The sequence below is a fragment of the Alexandromys fortis genome, unplaced genomic scaffold (genome assembly GCF_014885135.2).
Source record: "Alexandromys fortis isolate MF-2015 unplaced genomic scaffold, M_Fortis_MF-2015_v1.1 scaffold_329, whole genome shotgun sequence".
NCBI lineage: Eukaryota > Metazoa > Chordata > Mammalia > Rodentia > Cricetidae > Alexandromys > Alexandromys fortis.
In genome coordinates this window covers 449,269-466,091 of record NW_026068249.1, presented here as the reverse complement: position 1 = coordinate 466,091, position 16,823 = coordinate 449,269, and the positions used below count along the sequence as shown (strand labels likewise).

The window sequence follows — 16,823 nt, the reverse complement described above, 5'->3', positions numbered from 1 at the left end:
ATACTTAAAGCAGTACGCAGTGACCTGGGAGGTAGGGACTACAGTTTCTCTTTCTCTACCAGAGACTGACGCCTTGACTGAAGAGCAGAGTTGGTCTGTAGCTGTCATTCTCTTAACAGTAAATTACACTGCCTTCTCTGTCCTGTGCTCTGTGCACTTAGCATGACTGGCAGAGAAGGTCCACAAGATTCATAAGAGGTTATGGGAAAGAGAAGATATTGTCCAACCTAGCATAAATCCTAGACCTTGATAGGAGGCACTATAAACATTGTGAAATCTTGGCAGAGGTCAAGGGTGTGCTACTTGAACTACACAGAAGCCTTGGTTATACTTACCTCTTTGGTCCTCTCCATCACTGCTGGTTGAAACCTAGTAAGCAGGTGGAGGGACACAGATTTCCTGAAAGCTGTAGGGCAGTGTTCACACCAGGCCTACACCTCTGGCTCTGATTCTGAGCAGAGCTGCCTCAGTCCATGCACTGACCAAAAGAGGCAGTGGGCTCACCTATTCCTTTCCTCCGTTCCGAGCAAGCACCAGCTGTGATGCGGAATGGAAGCTCCAGCTTCCTATTTTCAATCTCTTTTGGAATGCCAAAATGCTAAAGAGGGAAATAGAGGGACAATAAGGGGGACCTTCCTTGGACGAGAAGTCCTAAGTAGGACTCTAGAACTTGTTTCTAGATTAGGCAGGCTTCCCAGGCTATGCAAGAGGTGTCTCAAAATGAAGCCACTTAATTCCTCCTAGGTCCACCCACACTGGGTGTTTTCTACTAGTTCTGAACTGAGGTTCAGGTAGGTATAATAGTTGCCTGACTGTGGAAATCGTGTCCTGATTCGATTGATGTGGCTCAAATGATCTTCATATACATGTGGCATCTCTACCAATCCTTAGTCAGGACAAACCAGAAAGTCACTTTGTGGTCCTGCATGAACTCAAGTCCTGCTTGTTCATCTATGGCAGTGGTTCTCAACCTTCCTAATGTCGAGACCCTTTAACATAGTTCCTTAGTTTTGGTGGCCCCTCACCACGGAATTATTTTGTTGCTACTTACTTCATAACTAATCTTCCCACTGTTATGAATTTTCCTACTGTTACGTAATTGTCACATATGCAGGATATCTGATATGTGACCCACAAAGGGGTTGCAACCCACAATTAGAACCATTGCCCTATGGACACGCATGTTCCACAGGCTCATTGATCTAGTAAAGATTTGCTAGACACTTACTACTCAGGACAATGGGCCCTAGGATAACAAGATAGAAATGGCCCGTATCCTTATCAAAGTTACACCTAGTGGGAAAGAAGACATGTCAGGACAAAGAGCTACATGTGTAAGACAACTTGAGGTCAAGTGTGAAGGGAAAAGACAATACGAGGACAGAAAGAGTGTTAAATGGGAAACGGGGAGGCCTCTCCTCATCAGGAGCCTGCCAAAGAAGCAGAGTGGATAAGGGACTAACCATGTTATGTAAAGAAATCAGGAATTTCCAGAGAATGGAGGTCTTGATGGGTTTGGAATCTGAAGGAAGCCAAAGTAGCTTCAGAAAGAAGTTGGTTGGGGAGAGGAAAAGACTCGATTGGAAGAGTTAGAGCTGTAACAAACCACTGAAGAACTTCAGCACTAGGGAGGGGTGACACAGTGATGAACTGGTGTGAAGAGTGGCGGGGAGGAGACATCAGCGGAAACGAAAGCGGTTAACATCTCTAAACTGCTCCTGCGGAAGACCTGGCATTTCAAAATCACCTGTTCCCTCCCAGTCCTAGGGGGAAATCTAGGGCACGCTGGACAAATACGAAAAGAGTTGCACCAAATGTTTAGCACAGCTTTTGTTTTTTTTGTTGTTTTCTTTTTAATATTTATTTATTATGTATACAATATTCTGTCTGTGAGTATGCCTGCAGGCCAGAAGAGGGCAGCAGACCCCGCTGCAGATGGTTGTGAGCCACCATGTGGTTGCTGGGAATTGAACTCAAAACCTTTGGAAGAGCAGGCAATGCTCTTAACCTCTGAGCCATCTCTCCAGCCCCTAGCACAGCTTTTAAAACAGAAAACAGATTCCAGATTGACCATTAGCATGGAATAGGTACATAAACTTTTTACTAATCTGTATCTTTAAATACCCAGGAGCTCAAGGTGATGTCCCCAGTAGTCCCGTGGGAAGCTGAGGAAAGGGAACCTGAAATGACCCTATCCTTTAGCAATACTGACGAATATCTTCCATATCACCATAGAACCTTCATCTGGTGATGGATGGAGATAGAGACAGAGACCCACACTAGAGCACTGGACTGAGCTCCCAAGGTCCCAATGAGGAGCAGATGGAGGGAGAACACGAGCAAGGATGTCAGGACCACGAGGGGTGCACCCACCCACTGAGACAATGGGGCTGATCTATTGGGAGCTCACCAAGGCCAGCTGGACTGTGACTGAAAAAGCATGGGATAAAACAGGACTCTCTGATCATGGCGAACAATGAGGGCTGATGAGAAGCCAAGGACAATGGCACGGGGTTTTGATCCTACTTCATGTTCCGGCTTGGTGGGAGCCTAGCCAGTTTGGATGTTCACCTTCCTAGACATGGACGGAGGGGGGAGGACCTTGGACTTTCCACAGGGCAGGGAACCCTGACTGCTCTTTGGATTGGAGAGGGAGGGGGAGAGGAGTGGGGGGAGGGGGAAAGGAGTGGGGGAGTGGGAGGAGGGGGAGGGAAATGGGAGGCTGGGAGGAGGCGGAAACTTGTTTTTCTTTTCCTTTTCTCAATTAAAAAAAAATACCCTAGTGTACCTTAAAAAACAAACAGGAACTGTAGACATAGCTGGGCATGGTGGTATGTACTTTTAATTTCAGCACTCAAGAGGTAAGAGGATCTTTGTGAGTTCCAGGCCAGCCTGGTCTATATAGAGAGTTCCAGGACATATATCCCAAAAGGCAAAAACAATGTATAGTTTTGTCTTTACAAGCCTGAGTTCTCAGTACGTGGGAGGCTAAGGTGGGCAGATTGCTTTAAGTTTGAGGCCAGTTTGGGCTACACAATGATACCAGGTCATATAGCCAGATCTGTCTTAAAACAACCCCCCAAAAAAGCTGATACGTGAGGTCAGCTCCTCAGTCAGATGCTTGTTTTTAAGGAGGGTAGTATAAGAACGAGAAAAGAGCCAGGCAGTGACACACGCCTTCAATCCTTGCACTTGGGAGGCAGAAGCAGTTGGATCTCTATGTATTTGAGAGTCTAGTCCACATAGCAAGTTCCAGGCCAGCCTGCCTCAAAAGGGGGCCAAGGTGAAGAGGTGCTGAGGTGTGACAAAGCTGGAATATGTAATAAGTCTTCTAAGCAAGAACAGGTAACCTCAGGTATCGTTTTGGAGAGCACCATGATAATGAAAAATGGTGTAGAGGAGCAGACTGATTCCTGAGGAACAGAAGGAAGCTATCTCAGTGGGCAGATGAAAAACATGGGGCATGTACTAGCAAGGGGGCAGAAGTAAGTATACAGGCTTTATGTATAATCAGAAAGCAGAACTCACAGTAGTTAATATTTATGTAATATAGTATTTTAGGCATTGTTCCATATGCTGAAGATACATCCGTGGGAGAAAATGCAGATAAAGCCCTTATCTTGGGGTTGGTGTTGTATAGCTCGCTGGTAGGATGCTTGTCTAGTGTGTGCCAGACTCCACATTTGATTCTCCAGTACCAAAAAATAATTACGTTCTCTGCACAATTAAACAGTATGGTGACTAGTGGGTTCTGTAGCTCTTTGTCCCTGCCTCACAAAAGCTATCAGGGACTTTGAGACATGGCTTCTAAAAGCCAGTCATTAAACAGTAGCTAGGCATCATGGCTCCCTACATAGATCAGGCTGCCCTCAAACTCACAAAGATCCTCTTGCCCCTGCCTCTTGAGTGCTGGAATTAAGTCATGTACTGCCATGCCCAGCTATATCCCCAGGCTTTTGGTTTTGTTTTGTTTTAAGGGTGCATATAGGGTTTTTAAAAATAAAAATATGTATTAACAAAAGTTTATGAACCTTTCCATGCTGATGGGCATGTAGGTTTCTCTGGGGTCTATGGTCATAAACCTGTGAGCTGCTAGGCGGTGGTGGTGCGCACCTTTAATCCCAGCACTTGAGAGACAGAGGCAGGCAGATCTCTGAGTTCAAGGCCAGCCTGGTCTGCTTTGAGTGAGTTCTAGGACAGCCAGGGCTATACAGAGAAACCCTGTCTCAAAAAGCCATTGAAACAAAACCTAACAAGCCTTTGAGTTCAGTGTCAGGAGACCAACCTGGGTTACATACTATCTCCAAACAACAAATATTCAACTATGACCTTAAAGTTACATCTTTTTTAAAAATCAACACTGAAGAATATTCAAAAGCATTATTTGCTATTTATTTTACTATTTCTTGTGCCCCGAGTTTCTTTACCTCTGTGGGGTACGAAGACCACATAGACTCCATACAGTAGGCAAGTCTCCCCTACTGTATTTTAAACATTTGGTAGCCTGATCAACTGTGATAGAAGAATTTCCACCATAGAAGGCAGCAAATGTTATGAGTCAGGGCTTCCTCCCGCTAGAGAATAACTACTAAGTACTTAGCAGCATGGGCCCTCATAAGCTTAGGAGCCCACCTTGGAATCAGGAAGCCAGAATTTAAAACAGGGCTCCATCAGTTGCTAACATTGTGATTTGGCTGAGATATCTATATTGGTTTCCTCAATCATAAAATAAGACAAACAGTTCTGCCTTGGCCGTATAGCTAACCCAAAATGTCCATGTGGGTGATTATAAAAGGAATGTCTCCTCACAGGTCTGGAGGCCAGAGAGTCCGAGACTAAGGTGCTGGTAGACTGGGTGCCCAGGGGTGAGGGGCTGCTCTTCACATGGCAGAAGAGAGAGAGAACCTTTTTATAACTGCATTTTCCCTAAAACCTTCCCCATAGGTCCCACCTCCCACCTCTGCCTCATTGGGGAGTAGACTTTCAGTACATGAATTTGGAGAGGATAAACACTTGCAAACCACAGGAATAAAATAGCACATTTAATTAAATCAAATTTCAATAAGTGCTTGATACAACAGCAAATATGGGTAAATGTGAATAAATTCTTTTCTACTCATAGGGAGATAGAAATGGGCTGTTTAGGGACAGAGGAGATGTCTCAGAAGACCAGAGTGTGGTTCCCGGCACCCATATTCCAAGGCTTCCAATGGCCTGTAACTACAGTTCCAGGGTCCATTGGGAGCTGTGAGCTCTTTAGGTGCCTGGAGTTATTCCTAAGCTTTCTAACCACAGGAGAGGGAGAACCCAGTGCCTGCTCTGGGGTACACAGTGAAAGCATCCGGCCCGGCACAATGAGTACTCAGTGGCCCCAGGAGGAATGACTGAAATCAGATTAGCTTTAGGGCAGGTTGGACATAGCTGTCCCAAGGGATAATGAGGTCAATGTTCAGCTTAAATATAGAGCCTTGAAATGCCCGAGGATATTCAAGGGTTTTGCTGGCCTATGTTCAGTCTTTCCTGCAGGAAGTAAAAAAGCTGTTGGTTGGGAGACTTGAAAAGATTACACCAAAAAGGAAATGACTGTATTTTTGAGAGCTTGAATTTCCCCAGAAATCAAGCCGGACATTGAGGTCTCTAAATCCCCTCTGAACAGTGGAGGATTACAGAGGACAAGAAGGGAGCAGAGAAAAGGATGCGCCCCTAAGCTCATGTAGCTAGGGGTTAGAAGTGATAGGGCACGCATGGAAAGTCGCTCAGCAGGAGGGGAATCTTCCCAGTCTCTGGCCTGTGGTTGAAGGCCTGAGTGCACTGGTGCCTGTGGTCTCCAGGGGGCGCCTGTGCGTAACTATGGGCAAGTCCCTTGGTCCATGCAGTAGGAGAGATAGATGGACTGGGGACAAGCAGAGGTGGCCGCCTCTGGTGAGAGGATAGAAAGCAAGGTCAGCGCTGTGTTGAGTGCTTGAGGCTATGAAATACTGGGGCCTAGACAGCCCCTGGAGGTTCTGGCATTGCATTTAAGCCACCAGATGAATGAATGGTAGACAAGTTAGGAAACAACAGTATTAAAGGGCCAGAAACACTGTTCTGAGGCAGGTGATGGATCCAGGGATGGCATGAAGGGGCCCAGAGCTGTATGGGAAGAGGCTAAACTATAAAATGAGCATCTAGTGGTATATCTCTCTAGAGGACTCTGCCAGGCAGAGGGAGACTGGCCTACAAGTTAGTAATGGAGCCCCAGAAAGGCTATATAAGGTATCAGAAGCTGTGAGGAAGGAAGAGAAGACTCTGGGAGTGCCAGCTGCCAGTACAGATCCAGCCAGAGATGCCTTGCCATGGGAGAAGGTGGGTGGCAGACCTCAGGTTTTGGAGTTGTGTCCTTTGTCCTTTGGGAGTCTATCTGTGCCCACTGAGTCATAAGGAAGAAGTGACACTAACAAGCGTGTTCATTTTTAGTCAGAAGAGGACATTGAGTGTGATGGCAGAGCCTGGTGTCATGCCCTGGAACTCCCAGAACTCCGGTGTTCTAGTCGGAGGAAATTTTTTTTTTTTTTTTTTTTTTTTTGGTTTTTCGAGACAGGGTTTCTCTGTGGCCTTGGAGCCTGTCCTGGCACTAGCTCTGTAGACCAGGCTGGTTTCGAACTCACAGAGATCTGCCTGCCTCTGCCTCCCAAGTGCTGGGATTAAAGGTGTGCGCCACCACTGCCCGGCTCGGAGGAAATTTTGTAGAATGGAAAAGAGATCATGGGGCCAGAGGAGCAGAGCTGTGCTCAGCATGAGCAGAGGGACAGGGTTATCTCAGGCTTCTGCTGATGATAGATAGAGGGATGGGAGGACTATAAGACCAAGTAAGAAGGATCACTAAGGAGCAGAGATCTGGGAGACTTAGTCTAAAGCATAGTTGGCACTACTTACAATTCTCTACTGAGCTGGCAGCAAATCTTGGGTGTAAATGAGGCTGGCTTTGGAAGAGAGCCCTGCGAGTGATGAGAATAGCAGGTATGAGAAATGATAGGTGATATCTCAGAAAGGAGAAAGGTGTGGGACCTAAACACTGGGGAGAAAGACAGAACCACCAGAGAAAGGACAGTGACAAACAACTGTGACCCCTAAAGTTCAGTATGGACCTGCCATAAAAGTACCCCCATTAATAATGTCCACTTGCTTCAGAAGAGGGGAAATTCTCAGAAATGTAATAGTAAGAGGAAAAGTAGGTCAGCAAAGTGAAAACAAAACAAGAACAAGGCTGGGGATGTCCGAGCGCTTGCCCGGTGTGTGGAAAACCCTGGATTGCTTAAGAAACAAAACTAACAAAAAGTAATCAATATGTAGCTAGAAAAATAATTTCAAGTTTTTGGTAGGTGACATACAGGAGACATAAAGGAGAGGCTGGGAGGTCAGAAAAGCTGGCCCAGAAAGCTCCATGGAGATGGCAACATTGTACCAAAATCAGTTGTAATGTGCAGTCCTAGTTACAGCTCAGTGTGAGGGCTAAATAAAGTGTTTCCCTCTAAACTGGAATTATTGAGAGAGACAACAGGGAAAAAAATGCCTTCTCTTCAGGCCCTGTGCCTTCCCTCAGATTTTTGCAACTTTTTTTTTTTTTTTTTTTTTTTGGTCAGGGGTTGAGTTTGGGACAGGGTTTGGATTATTTGGCGGTAATGAGACAATATCTCCAAACCAGTAGGCCAGAGATAAAGCTGTAAAGGTTTGGGGTACCCCCAGGGGAGGCCCCCATGACTGATGCTTGGGAAAGGTTCTCTTGAATATTTCTGAGGAAGCTCACTTGCGTGTGCCCGGTTATAAGCAGCAGTATGTTTAGTTGCCCTAGGCTTTAGCTGAGTTGGACTTGATACTCAAGTACACAAAGAAGGTTCGTTCTTTCCTCTTCTTCCCTCTCCCCTTGTAGAGATAATCAGCCCCAGGAAGGTAACCGGCCATCCTGTTCTGATTTATGACCACTTACAGCTGTTGTCAGTACGTGAGCAAGTCTTGGCAGCTGGAAATTTGCTGAAGGGGGTGGGGGCTAGTGCCAGGAAGAGAGAGTCTTGGATTTTTTTAGACTTCGACCTTATTTGCTGTGATGTCATTTGCCAATATTGGCATAGCTGTGGAAGTCAAATCTTTCTCAATAGGGTTGGAAATGGGGTGGTGCTGTTACCAATTCTATATAAGTTCAGCTTCATGCCCAGTGCTGTCTGTGGCCTTTCCAACCCAGTCATGACTAGGACAGTGGTGTCACCTGTAACCCTGGGGCTGCTGGGCCTGTGCTGGTCCCTGACTGCTGCCAACCCTCTCCCTTCGTGAGTAAAGCTGGTGTCAGCAATGGAGGATTGTGATCTGGGCTTGAGTGTGATGGGGCTTCCAGGCTCGGGCCACGAGCTGCGGAAGAGGAGTAGCGCCCAATGGACCCAGATATCTATTTGTGTTCTCTTTAGTGCCCGTGAGACTGTTGCTGAAAATGTTGGTGAAAGTGCGAGCAAGCCAGACTCAGATGTAATCGGTGAGGCCCCAATTCCCTGAATCTGTCTTCTCTGTCTCCGCATTTTATCATCTTAACTGATATTCTTCCAATCCAGAGCGCTGCTCAGATGGCTGGAGCTTTGATGCTACCACCCTGGATCACAATGGAACCATGCTGTTCTTTAAAGGTAGGAGAAAGCTAAACATATTGGTATATGCTAGTAATATATAAATTTCCCAGAACTAGGAAACCTGAGGCAGGAGAATAACAAGTTCAAGACCAGCCCAGGCTACATGGATTAGTCTGTCTAAAAGAGACAAAGGTTGGAGTATCTGGGCCTCCAGGCACGATCCCTTGAGAGGGTGTCTTCATCTGTGGGAGGGCTCAGGGGTTTTTGGAGGGTTATCAATAGCAGTTCTTTGAAACTATCTCAATCAGACAAAGGTTTGTTCTGGAACCCTCAGGGAATGTTGTTTTTTTTTTCAGGGGAGTTCGTGTGGAGGGGTCATGCAGGGGTCCGGGAATTAATCTCAGAGAGGTGGAAGAACTCCACCAGCTCCGTAGATGCTGCATTCCGCCGTGGTCCCGACAGTGTCTTCCTGATCAAGGTACTGCGGGGTCTAGGGAAGAGCTGGGCTGGAAAGGGCTTGAATCAACAACCTTAGAGTCCCTCCTCCCCCAAGTGTCCTTTGCATGGAGCCTGACATGGTCCACGTCCTGCTGCCGCAACAGAATATCTGATATTAGATTATTTTAATGAATAGTATTTTCTTTGGCCTGTGGGTCAGGAGTTTGGGAAGCCCGAGGGCATAGTGCTGTTATTTGGCAAGAGAACTCATGCTCTCTTATAGCCTATAGAGAGATGGCACCAAGGTCAAAGAAAGAAGGCACAAGAGAGCCGGAAGGGCCCAAACCTGCTTTTATAGTGGCCCACACTTACACTAACTAGCCTGTTCCCATTGTCATATTGAGCCAGTAATGACATTCAGCCATTTGCGAGGCTAGGCCCTGATGAACTAATCTTATTAAGTTCTGCCTCCCAGCACTGTTGCATGGGAACGAACATATTACCTTAAAGGACACATTCAAACTATGGCAGGACCCTTGCCAGTAGGTACAAAGTTTCCTCTCCCTGCGCCTTATTTTCCTCTGTGTGTGTGTGTGTGTGAGAGAGAGAGAGAGAGAGAGAGAGAGAGAGAGAGAGAGAGAGAGNCTCTGTGTGTGTGTGTGTGTGAGAGAGAGAGAGAGAGAGAGAGAGAGAGAGAGAGAGAGAGAGACAGAGACAGAGAGAGAGAGACAGACAGACAGAGAGAGAGACAGAGAGAGACAGACAGAGAGACAGAGAGACGGAGCATGTGCACCTGTGGGCAGGAAAGGCCAATATCCAATGGCCATCCATCCTTCATACCTAATCTAGTTCTAGCTGGCCTTGTTATTCCTAACTCATGACAATTTCTTTCCTTGACCTCTATGATCCTGTATATATGATCCTGTTTATATGTGGGGCAGATTGTTTCCAACACAGAGGCACCTGGCCAAGGGGGCTAACAAAGGATAAAATACACTGACTCTTGTGTTCATGAAGCCCCAAGCCCTGGCCCAACCTGTCTGCTCATAGGAAGAAGTTCTCTTAACCTGCCTAAGGGTGTGTGCGGTTGGGGTGGCAGTAACTGACAACTTCATTTCCTCTCCAGCCTCTTTCCACTCCCTCTTCTTAACCAGTGTCCTCATTAGGGTCACTACAGCTGTGATGAAACACTGTAGCCGAAAGCGAGTTGGGGAGGAAAGGGTTTATTTGGCTTGTACTTCCACATCGCTGTTCATCAGCAAGGGAAGTCAGGACAGGAGCTCAAACAGGGCAGGAACCTGAAAGCAGGGGCTGATGCAGAGGCCACGGAGGGGTGCTGCTTACTTGTTTGCTCCCCATGGCTTGCTCAGATTGCTTTCTCATAGAACCTGAGACACAGGGATGGCACCACCCACAATGGACTGGGCCCTTCCTATTAATCACTAATTAAGAAAATGCCTTACAGATGGCTCTTACTGAGGCATCTTCTCAGTTGAGGTTCCTTCCTTTCAGATGACTCCTAGCTGTGTAAAGGTGACATAAAACTAGCCAGTACAATCAGTCCCCAAATGTTTGTTGTTTGGGGATCCACTCTGAGCCTTTCCAAGCATCCTCCCTGGGTGATTCCAACCACTGCCCTGGTTTTGAGGGCTCTGTGCTCTACAAACCAGATCTGGGTTGTTCTTCTGAATTTCGGAAATCTCCTTCCACTTTGTTGTTGAAAAATATTTGATTTAGCTTTTCCTCAGCTGCCCCAAATCCAGCAGCCTCCCAAATTAAGCATCATTTTTACAAAGCAACCTTTCCTCTGTGTTTCCTGTTTTAGCAAAGGTACCGCCATGTACCTGGTTTCCATATGCTAGTTGCACGTGGGTCTGAGGGAGCTGGTCTTGTTTTTTTTCTGTTTTGTTTTGTTGTTTTTTTTAGTTTTTTTTTCTCTTGCCATGTTGATTGTGTACCAGTCACATGAGGTCACACAAAATCTTCTGAGTACTCTGTACCTGTTAGGGTCCTCTATGCTGCTGTCCTCTGTCCACCTGGTAAATTCTCACTCATTTTCATCTCTTCTGTCATATGCTTTCTCTCCATGCTAAAACTTTCTGGGGCTTTTCCAGACATAACTAGACATTCCCCATATTATCGATGTGCTTTTTTGCATGCTTTTCACCTCGGTAACTGAATGGCTGGGATGTAGCAGTTGCTTTCAAGGGCGCTTGCTATCCCTGGGTGCTCAGGGCTTCTCGTAATGCTCAGCCTGTAATAGTTATTCAATTTGTGCTTCTTGAATGAATCTATAAATAAATGGGCAAATGAACATGTGAATGGGTGAGTGGCTAGAAGATACCTACTGTGGATGTGCTTGCCAAAACTAGAGTGCTATAGTTAAGTGTAACACAGGAGTGTCTGGTTATACATGGCCAGATGTGTGTGCGTTGTAGTTTGGTGACTGTTGGCTGGGAGTATTGTACTAGGGGCAAAATGGTGTACTCCACCGGCGGACTGAAAATGCATGGAACTGTGAGGAGATGCTGTCACCTAAGTGCGTACACACGCAATGTATCTGGAGGTGAACTGTCCCGAAAAGAGTGTTTCCAAATGCAGGGAGACAAAATCTGGGTGTACCCCCCTGAAAAGAAGGAAAATGGATATCCAAAGTTGCTCCAAGAAGAGTTCCCTGGAATCCCATACCCACTGGATGCCGCTGTGGAGTGCCACCATGGAGAATGCCCGAGCGAAGGCGTCCTCTTCTTCCAAGGTGTGTCCAAGAATGTAGATGGCATCCTGGTGCCCATGCTGATGGTGGGAGCGTCACTGTTGGCTTTATATGGAAGGAAATGGGAAAGCCTGTTACAGGCTAGAGGTCACGTAGAGCAAGGGGCAGAAGTCATTTTAATGAAGGTAACTTGGCTAAACATTTCTCCTTTATTCCTCATGACCCCGGGGCTGACCTCTTCTCCTTGGCCTTATGTACACATCTCACCATGACCAAAGCCCTATTGACCTTCCAGCTTGGACTTCTGACATCCCCTGGCCTTGTCCCCAGAAACTCCACACTATTCCCTGCATATCGAATTTGCCTTCAACTTCCCTTCTTGTCTGCTTTCTAACTCCTACCTAACCTTCCTCTGACTTCTCCCGACTCTTCCTGTCACTGGGTTGATCATGTGCACCTTGCTGCTGACTTTCGATGTGTGATGGCTCTCTTCAGCTGCCTCCCTGCTATGCTTGTTTGCTCTGTATAGCCGCCACCCACTGTGATCCCACCTGTCCGGGACCCCAGTGCAGGCCCAAGGTGTGTATATCCCAGCCTCGTTGAAATGCTTTTGATTTCTTGGTCATAGGTAACCGTAAGTGGTTCTGGGACTTTGCTACAAGAACCAAAAAGGAACGCTCCTGGCCAGCTGTTGGGAATTGCACCGCAGCCTTGAGGTGGCTTGAACGCTACTACTGCTTCCAGGGCAACCAGTTCCTGCGCTTCAACCCCGTCTCAGGAGAGGTGCCTCCCAGATACCCTCTGGATGCCCGTGATTACTTCATGTCCTGCCCTGGCAGAGGTGAGAGAGAGAGCCCTGTCATCTGGGACCTACTGGAATTTATCCGTGCTGGCTGAGCTCATATGCTCACCTCCCATCTTAACGCTGTACACTAACATCTTAGGAGTGAGTTCTCCTATTATCCGCAAACAGGGGAAGCCCATATTCCTACTAACCCTGGCTATCTAGCTCTTCATCAGCAGAACCTACTCTAATCCCAACCTCCCTCCCTCTCTTCCAGGCCATGGTAGACCCAGAAATGCAACGAATAGCACCCATCCTATGCATTCACGCTGTAACCCAGATCCCGGGTTGACTGCATTAATGTCTGATCACCGTGGTGCCACCTATGCCTTCAGTGGTGAGAGACTACCCCAAATTCCCCATCTCCAGCCTCCTGGCTCTTTTCCTTGTACCTCTTCTCTTACACAGCCCCTGCACTTTCTTCTTGTATTTTGTCCCTGCACCTCACCTTCACTCTGCACTCCCATCCCCTCACATGTGTACTTTCAGCCTTATCTTTGATTGTCCAGCCTTCCTTCCACATCTTCTACCTGTCTGATTCTCAGTGGCATCTACTCCCCTGTCTGTGTACTCGGCGGGACCCTTCTATCCCAGCAATTTCTCATATTTCCCTTGCCCTGCTGAGTCCTGTGGACTCAGTGTGTCCATGCCTGCTTGTATTGCTTGCTCTTGCATGTCTCTCTGAGACTCCTGGCTCGCTTCCTCTCTGGATCTGCCTGTGTCTGTGCCTCTTTGTGTCGTTTGCTCTCTCACGTGCCTTTCTGGGTACTCTGGCTCTCCTTCATTTATTCAGGAACCCATCTTTCCGAGATGCTTAGTTCTTACATCCTGATCTCTGGACTCAGCATCACTTAGGGATGAGATTGTTCCCACTGCAAGGACAGAAAAGAAGTATTGTGTACTCCAGACCCTTAGGATGTAGCTTCAGGGAGATTTTTACTTTGAATGTCCAATGAAGAGACCCATCCCTTGTCCTTTGTCATCAGTTGGTAAAAGCCACCTGATGCTATTTGGCAGGCAGGTAGTGATGGGGCACTCCCTACACGGACGAGATCTACAAAACGGGCAGGAAACAACCACATTACGTCCAACCTGAGATATATGTAGCAAAAGTGGCATAAATGGCAAGGGCCCAGAAAAGTGAAATTACCTTTTTAATTCTGAGCAAATATAGCGTGTTGTGACTAACAGGTTCTACTGAGAAATATATAGCTGCACGGAGAGTGTATCCTCTCAGCAGGAATGCACATCTTAATGAAAACATAGCTGCAACGAAACATACATGCCGTGACTATACAAAACTGGTCTGAGAACACATGTCATGCTAAGAACATGTAAGTGTCAGGAGAGTATGCATATATGGTAAGCATGTGGGATCATTGGGGGAAAACACAAAGTAAGTGTGTGGGGACGTGTGTTTGGGGGGGCAGAGAGTGATTGGATCATGCTAGGTTTGGAGTACCGAATAGGACCAAATGAATGCGTCAGGTGGACAGTTGAATTTGAGCCTAAAGTTCAAAGGAAATGTCATTCTGAGTGGAGAAGAGGTCAGGCTCATCCTCGGCATACGGATGGTGTTCGTGAGAACACCCACCAAGGGATCCAAAGGTATTTAGAGAAGGAAAGAGGACAAAACAGGAACTCAGATGTTGTAGACATAAGACCAAAAAGGATAGTCAGAAAGAGAAGCAGCACACCGGATAAGTCTGGAATTGTAGGAGCCAAGATTCTTTTTTGGAACGTTTAATGAAGAAGGACTGGTTAGGGATGTAGCTCAGTTGGCAGAGGGCTTGCTTAGCATACACACAGCTCTGGGGATCTCTACCACTGTATAAACTGGGCATGGCGGGTGGAGGCAGAAGGATCAGAAGTTCATGAATGCCACCCATGGCTCCATAACCTACATGAGAACTGAGACCCAGTTGCTGCCGAAAGCCAGGAGGTAGAACTTAGCCGTTATATTTGGAGGGCAGTGCTGACCTTGATGAACAATTTCAATGGAAGATAGAAACACAAGTATAATTAGAGAGCCGTGAGGGGAAGGGAGATGAGAGGGAGTGTTAATTCTTTTAGTACACAAAAGATTGGACAGACGGCTCAGTGAGTTAGCACGCTAACTGCTCAAGTGTGAGGAACTGAGTTTGGATCCCCCAGGATCCATGAAAAAGGCCAGGTAAACCTTTTACACCTGTAACCCCATTACTGTTGGGGAGCAGAAGTGGGAAAATCATTGGGGTTTGCTGGCTGCCAGCCTAGCTCTAGAGTCAGTGAGCGATCTGGTTTTCAAGAGAATGGGGTGGGGAGAGGGGAGAATGGCTGATAAAGCAGGATAGCCGACATCCTCCCGTGGCCTCTGCACACATGCATGAGTGCGCGTGTCCTCCTCCACACACATGTGCATGTGCCTCACTCACATACACCACACACACTTGCTAAAGTCTTGTCTGCTGCTCTCTGTGGTTGCCTCTCTATCCGGCCTGCTGACTCCAGCTTCAGTAGAGTCACAGTCCCCAGCATGGCTCTCCTCTCACTCTCCCTGTTTCTTCTTGGCCTTGGCATGCATTCTTTCCCTCTCACGACTCAATCCTGCACCCCTGGCTTGTCCTTCCACTGCATTAGCTTTCACACTACCTCTTGGCATCCCACAGGCTCCCACTACTGGCGTCTGGACACCAGCCGTGATGGGTGGCATAGCTGGCCCATTGCTCATCACTGGCCCCAGGGGCCTTCGGCAGTAGATGCTGCCTTTTCCTGGGATGGGAAAGTCTATCTAATCCAGGTGTGTATCGGGAGTGAGGTTTAACCTGGAAAGAAGGACAAGGCTATACAGGTCTATGTTGCTTACTCTCCTTTGTCCCCTAGGGCACTCAAGTATACGTCTTCCTGACAAAGGGAGGCAATACCCTAGTAAGTGGTTATCCAAAGCGGCTGGAGAAGGAACTCGGGAGCCCTCCTGGGATCAGCCTTGACACTGTGGATTCGACCTTTATCTGCCCTGGTTCTTCCAGGCTCTATGTCACAGCAGGTGAGGAGCTTTTGGGTGCCAGGGGGTCTTCTTTTTTTTTTTTTTTTTTTTTTTTTTTTTGGTTTTTCTAGACAGGGTTTCTCTGTGGCTTTGAAGCCTGTCCTGGCACTAGCTCTGTAGACCAGGCTGGTCTCTAACTCACAGAGATCTGCCTGCCTCTGCCTCCCGAGTGCTGGGATTAAAGGTGTGCGCCACCATCGCCCGGCAAGGGGGTCTTCTGCTAACTCTTCATGGCATAGATGATCAGGAGGGCATGAGAAAAGCTAAATGAAGATCCTCGTGATATAGGAGCCATGCTAAGTGTATTGCCTATTTTTTCCAGGACGGCGGCTATGGTGGCTGGACCTGAAGTCAGGAGCTCAGGCGATATGGACAGAGCTTTCTTGGCCCCATGAGAAAATTGATGGGGCCCTATGTTTGGACAAGTCCCTTGGTCCCAACTCATGTTCTTCCAAAGGTCCCAGCTTATACCTTATCCATGGGCCCAATTTGTACTGCTACAGCAGTATAGACAAACTGAATGCCGCCAAGGTGGTTCCTCAGCCCCAGAGAGTCAACAGCCTCCTTGGCTGCAGTCAATAAGAAGAAGCCCTGATGGGAATTATCCCAGTGCAGCCCAGCTACCTCTCCATTTTCATCCTAATAAAACCAGATGAAACAGTCGTCTTCATTTGAATTGAAAAGCTAGCAACTCTCTTTTTAAGATACATAGTAATCATTTTTAGAACATATAGGAATGTGTATGGGTGTGATCATTTTTAAAATGTATAGGAATGTGTATGGGTGTGATCATTTTAGAACATATAGGAATGTGCATGGGTGTGTGCACATGAGTGCAGGCGCCCACATAGGTGAGAGGAATTGCATCCCCTGGTGCTGGAGTTACAGGCAGTTATAAGATGCCCGACGTGGGTGCAGGGGAGCAAACATGGATCCCAGTCAAGAGCGCTGTGAGCTCTTAAAAGCTGAGCCATCTCTCCTGCTCAACAGACCACTCTTTTGACACCCCCAAGCTCAAACAAGGTGTTGGGAAGCAGGACAATACATAGATGGCTTTCTCATCCAAACCACAGGTCGTATCTGCTTGCTTTTCCTTTTATTTCTTCTACTTCCTCTGAGCCTCCTCCCTTTCCCTCCTTGTTCCTTTCCTCCTCTCCCCCTCCTCCTCCTCCTCCTCCTTCTTACAGGTCTCCTGTAGCCTAGGCTGTC

The 16,823-nt window shown here is 47.2% G+C and overlaps 1 protein-coding gene across 1 annotated transcript; it reads left to right on the top strand.

Annotated features, from left to right (window-relative positions):
* Positions 1-8,160: 8,160 nt before the first annotated feature.
* Positions 8,161-16,277, top strand: Hpx (hemopexin). The gene is made up of 10 exons (XM_050131325.1): positions 8,161-8,303; positions 8,439-8,503; positions 8,580-8,651; positions 8,951-9,072; positions 11,634-11,787; positions 12,374-12,586; positions 12,807-12,926; positions 15,238-15,368; positions 15,452-15,614; positions 15,937-16,277. The coding sequence occupies exons 1-10, from the start codon at positions 8,185-8,187 to the stop codon at positions 16,194-16,196; spliced, it is 1,419 nt and encodes a 472-aa protein (XP_049987282.1). The 5' UTR covers positions 8,161-8,184; the 3' UTR covers positions 16,197-16,277.
* Positions 16,278-16,823: the final 546 nt, after the last annotated feature.

Bases quoted from the DNA above. Each gene is read 5' to 3' on its own strand.
- Hpx (XM_050131325.1), top strand. From the start codon at position 8,185: ATGCCCAGTGCTGTCTGTGGCCTTTCCAACCCAGTCATGACTAGGACA. The intron at 8,652-8,950 runs GTAGGAGAAAGC...TTTTTTTTTCAG, and splicing joins AACCATGCTGTTCTTTAAAG to GGGAGTTCGTGTGGAGGGGT. The intron at 15,615-15,936 runs GTGAGGAGCTTT...TATTTTTTCCAG, and splicing joins CAGGCTCTATGTCACAGCAG to GACGGCGGCTATGGTGGCTG.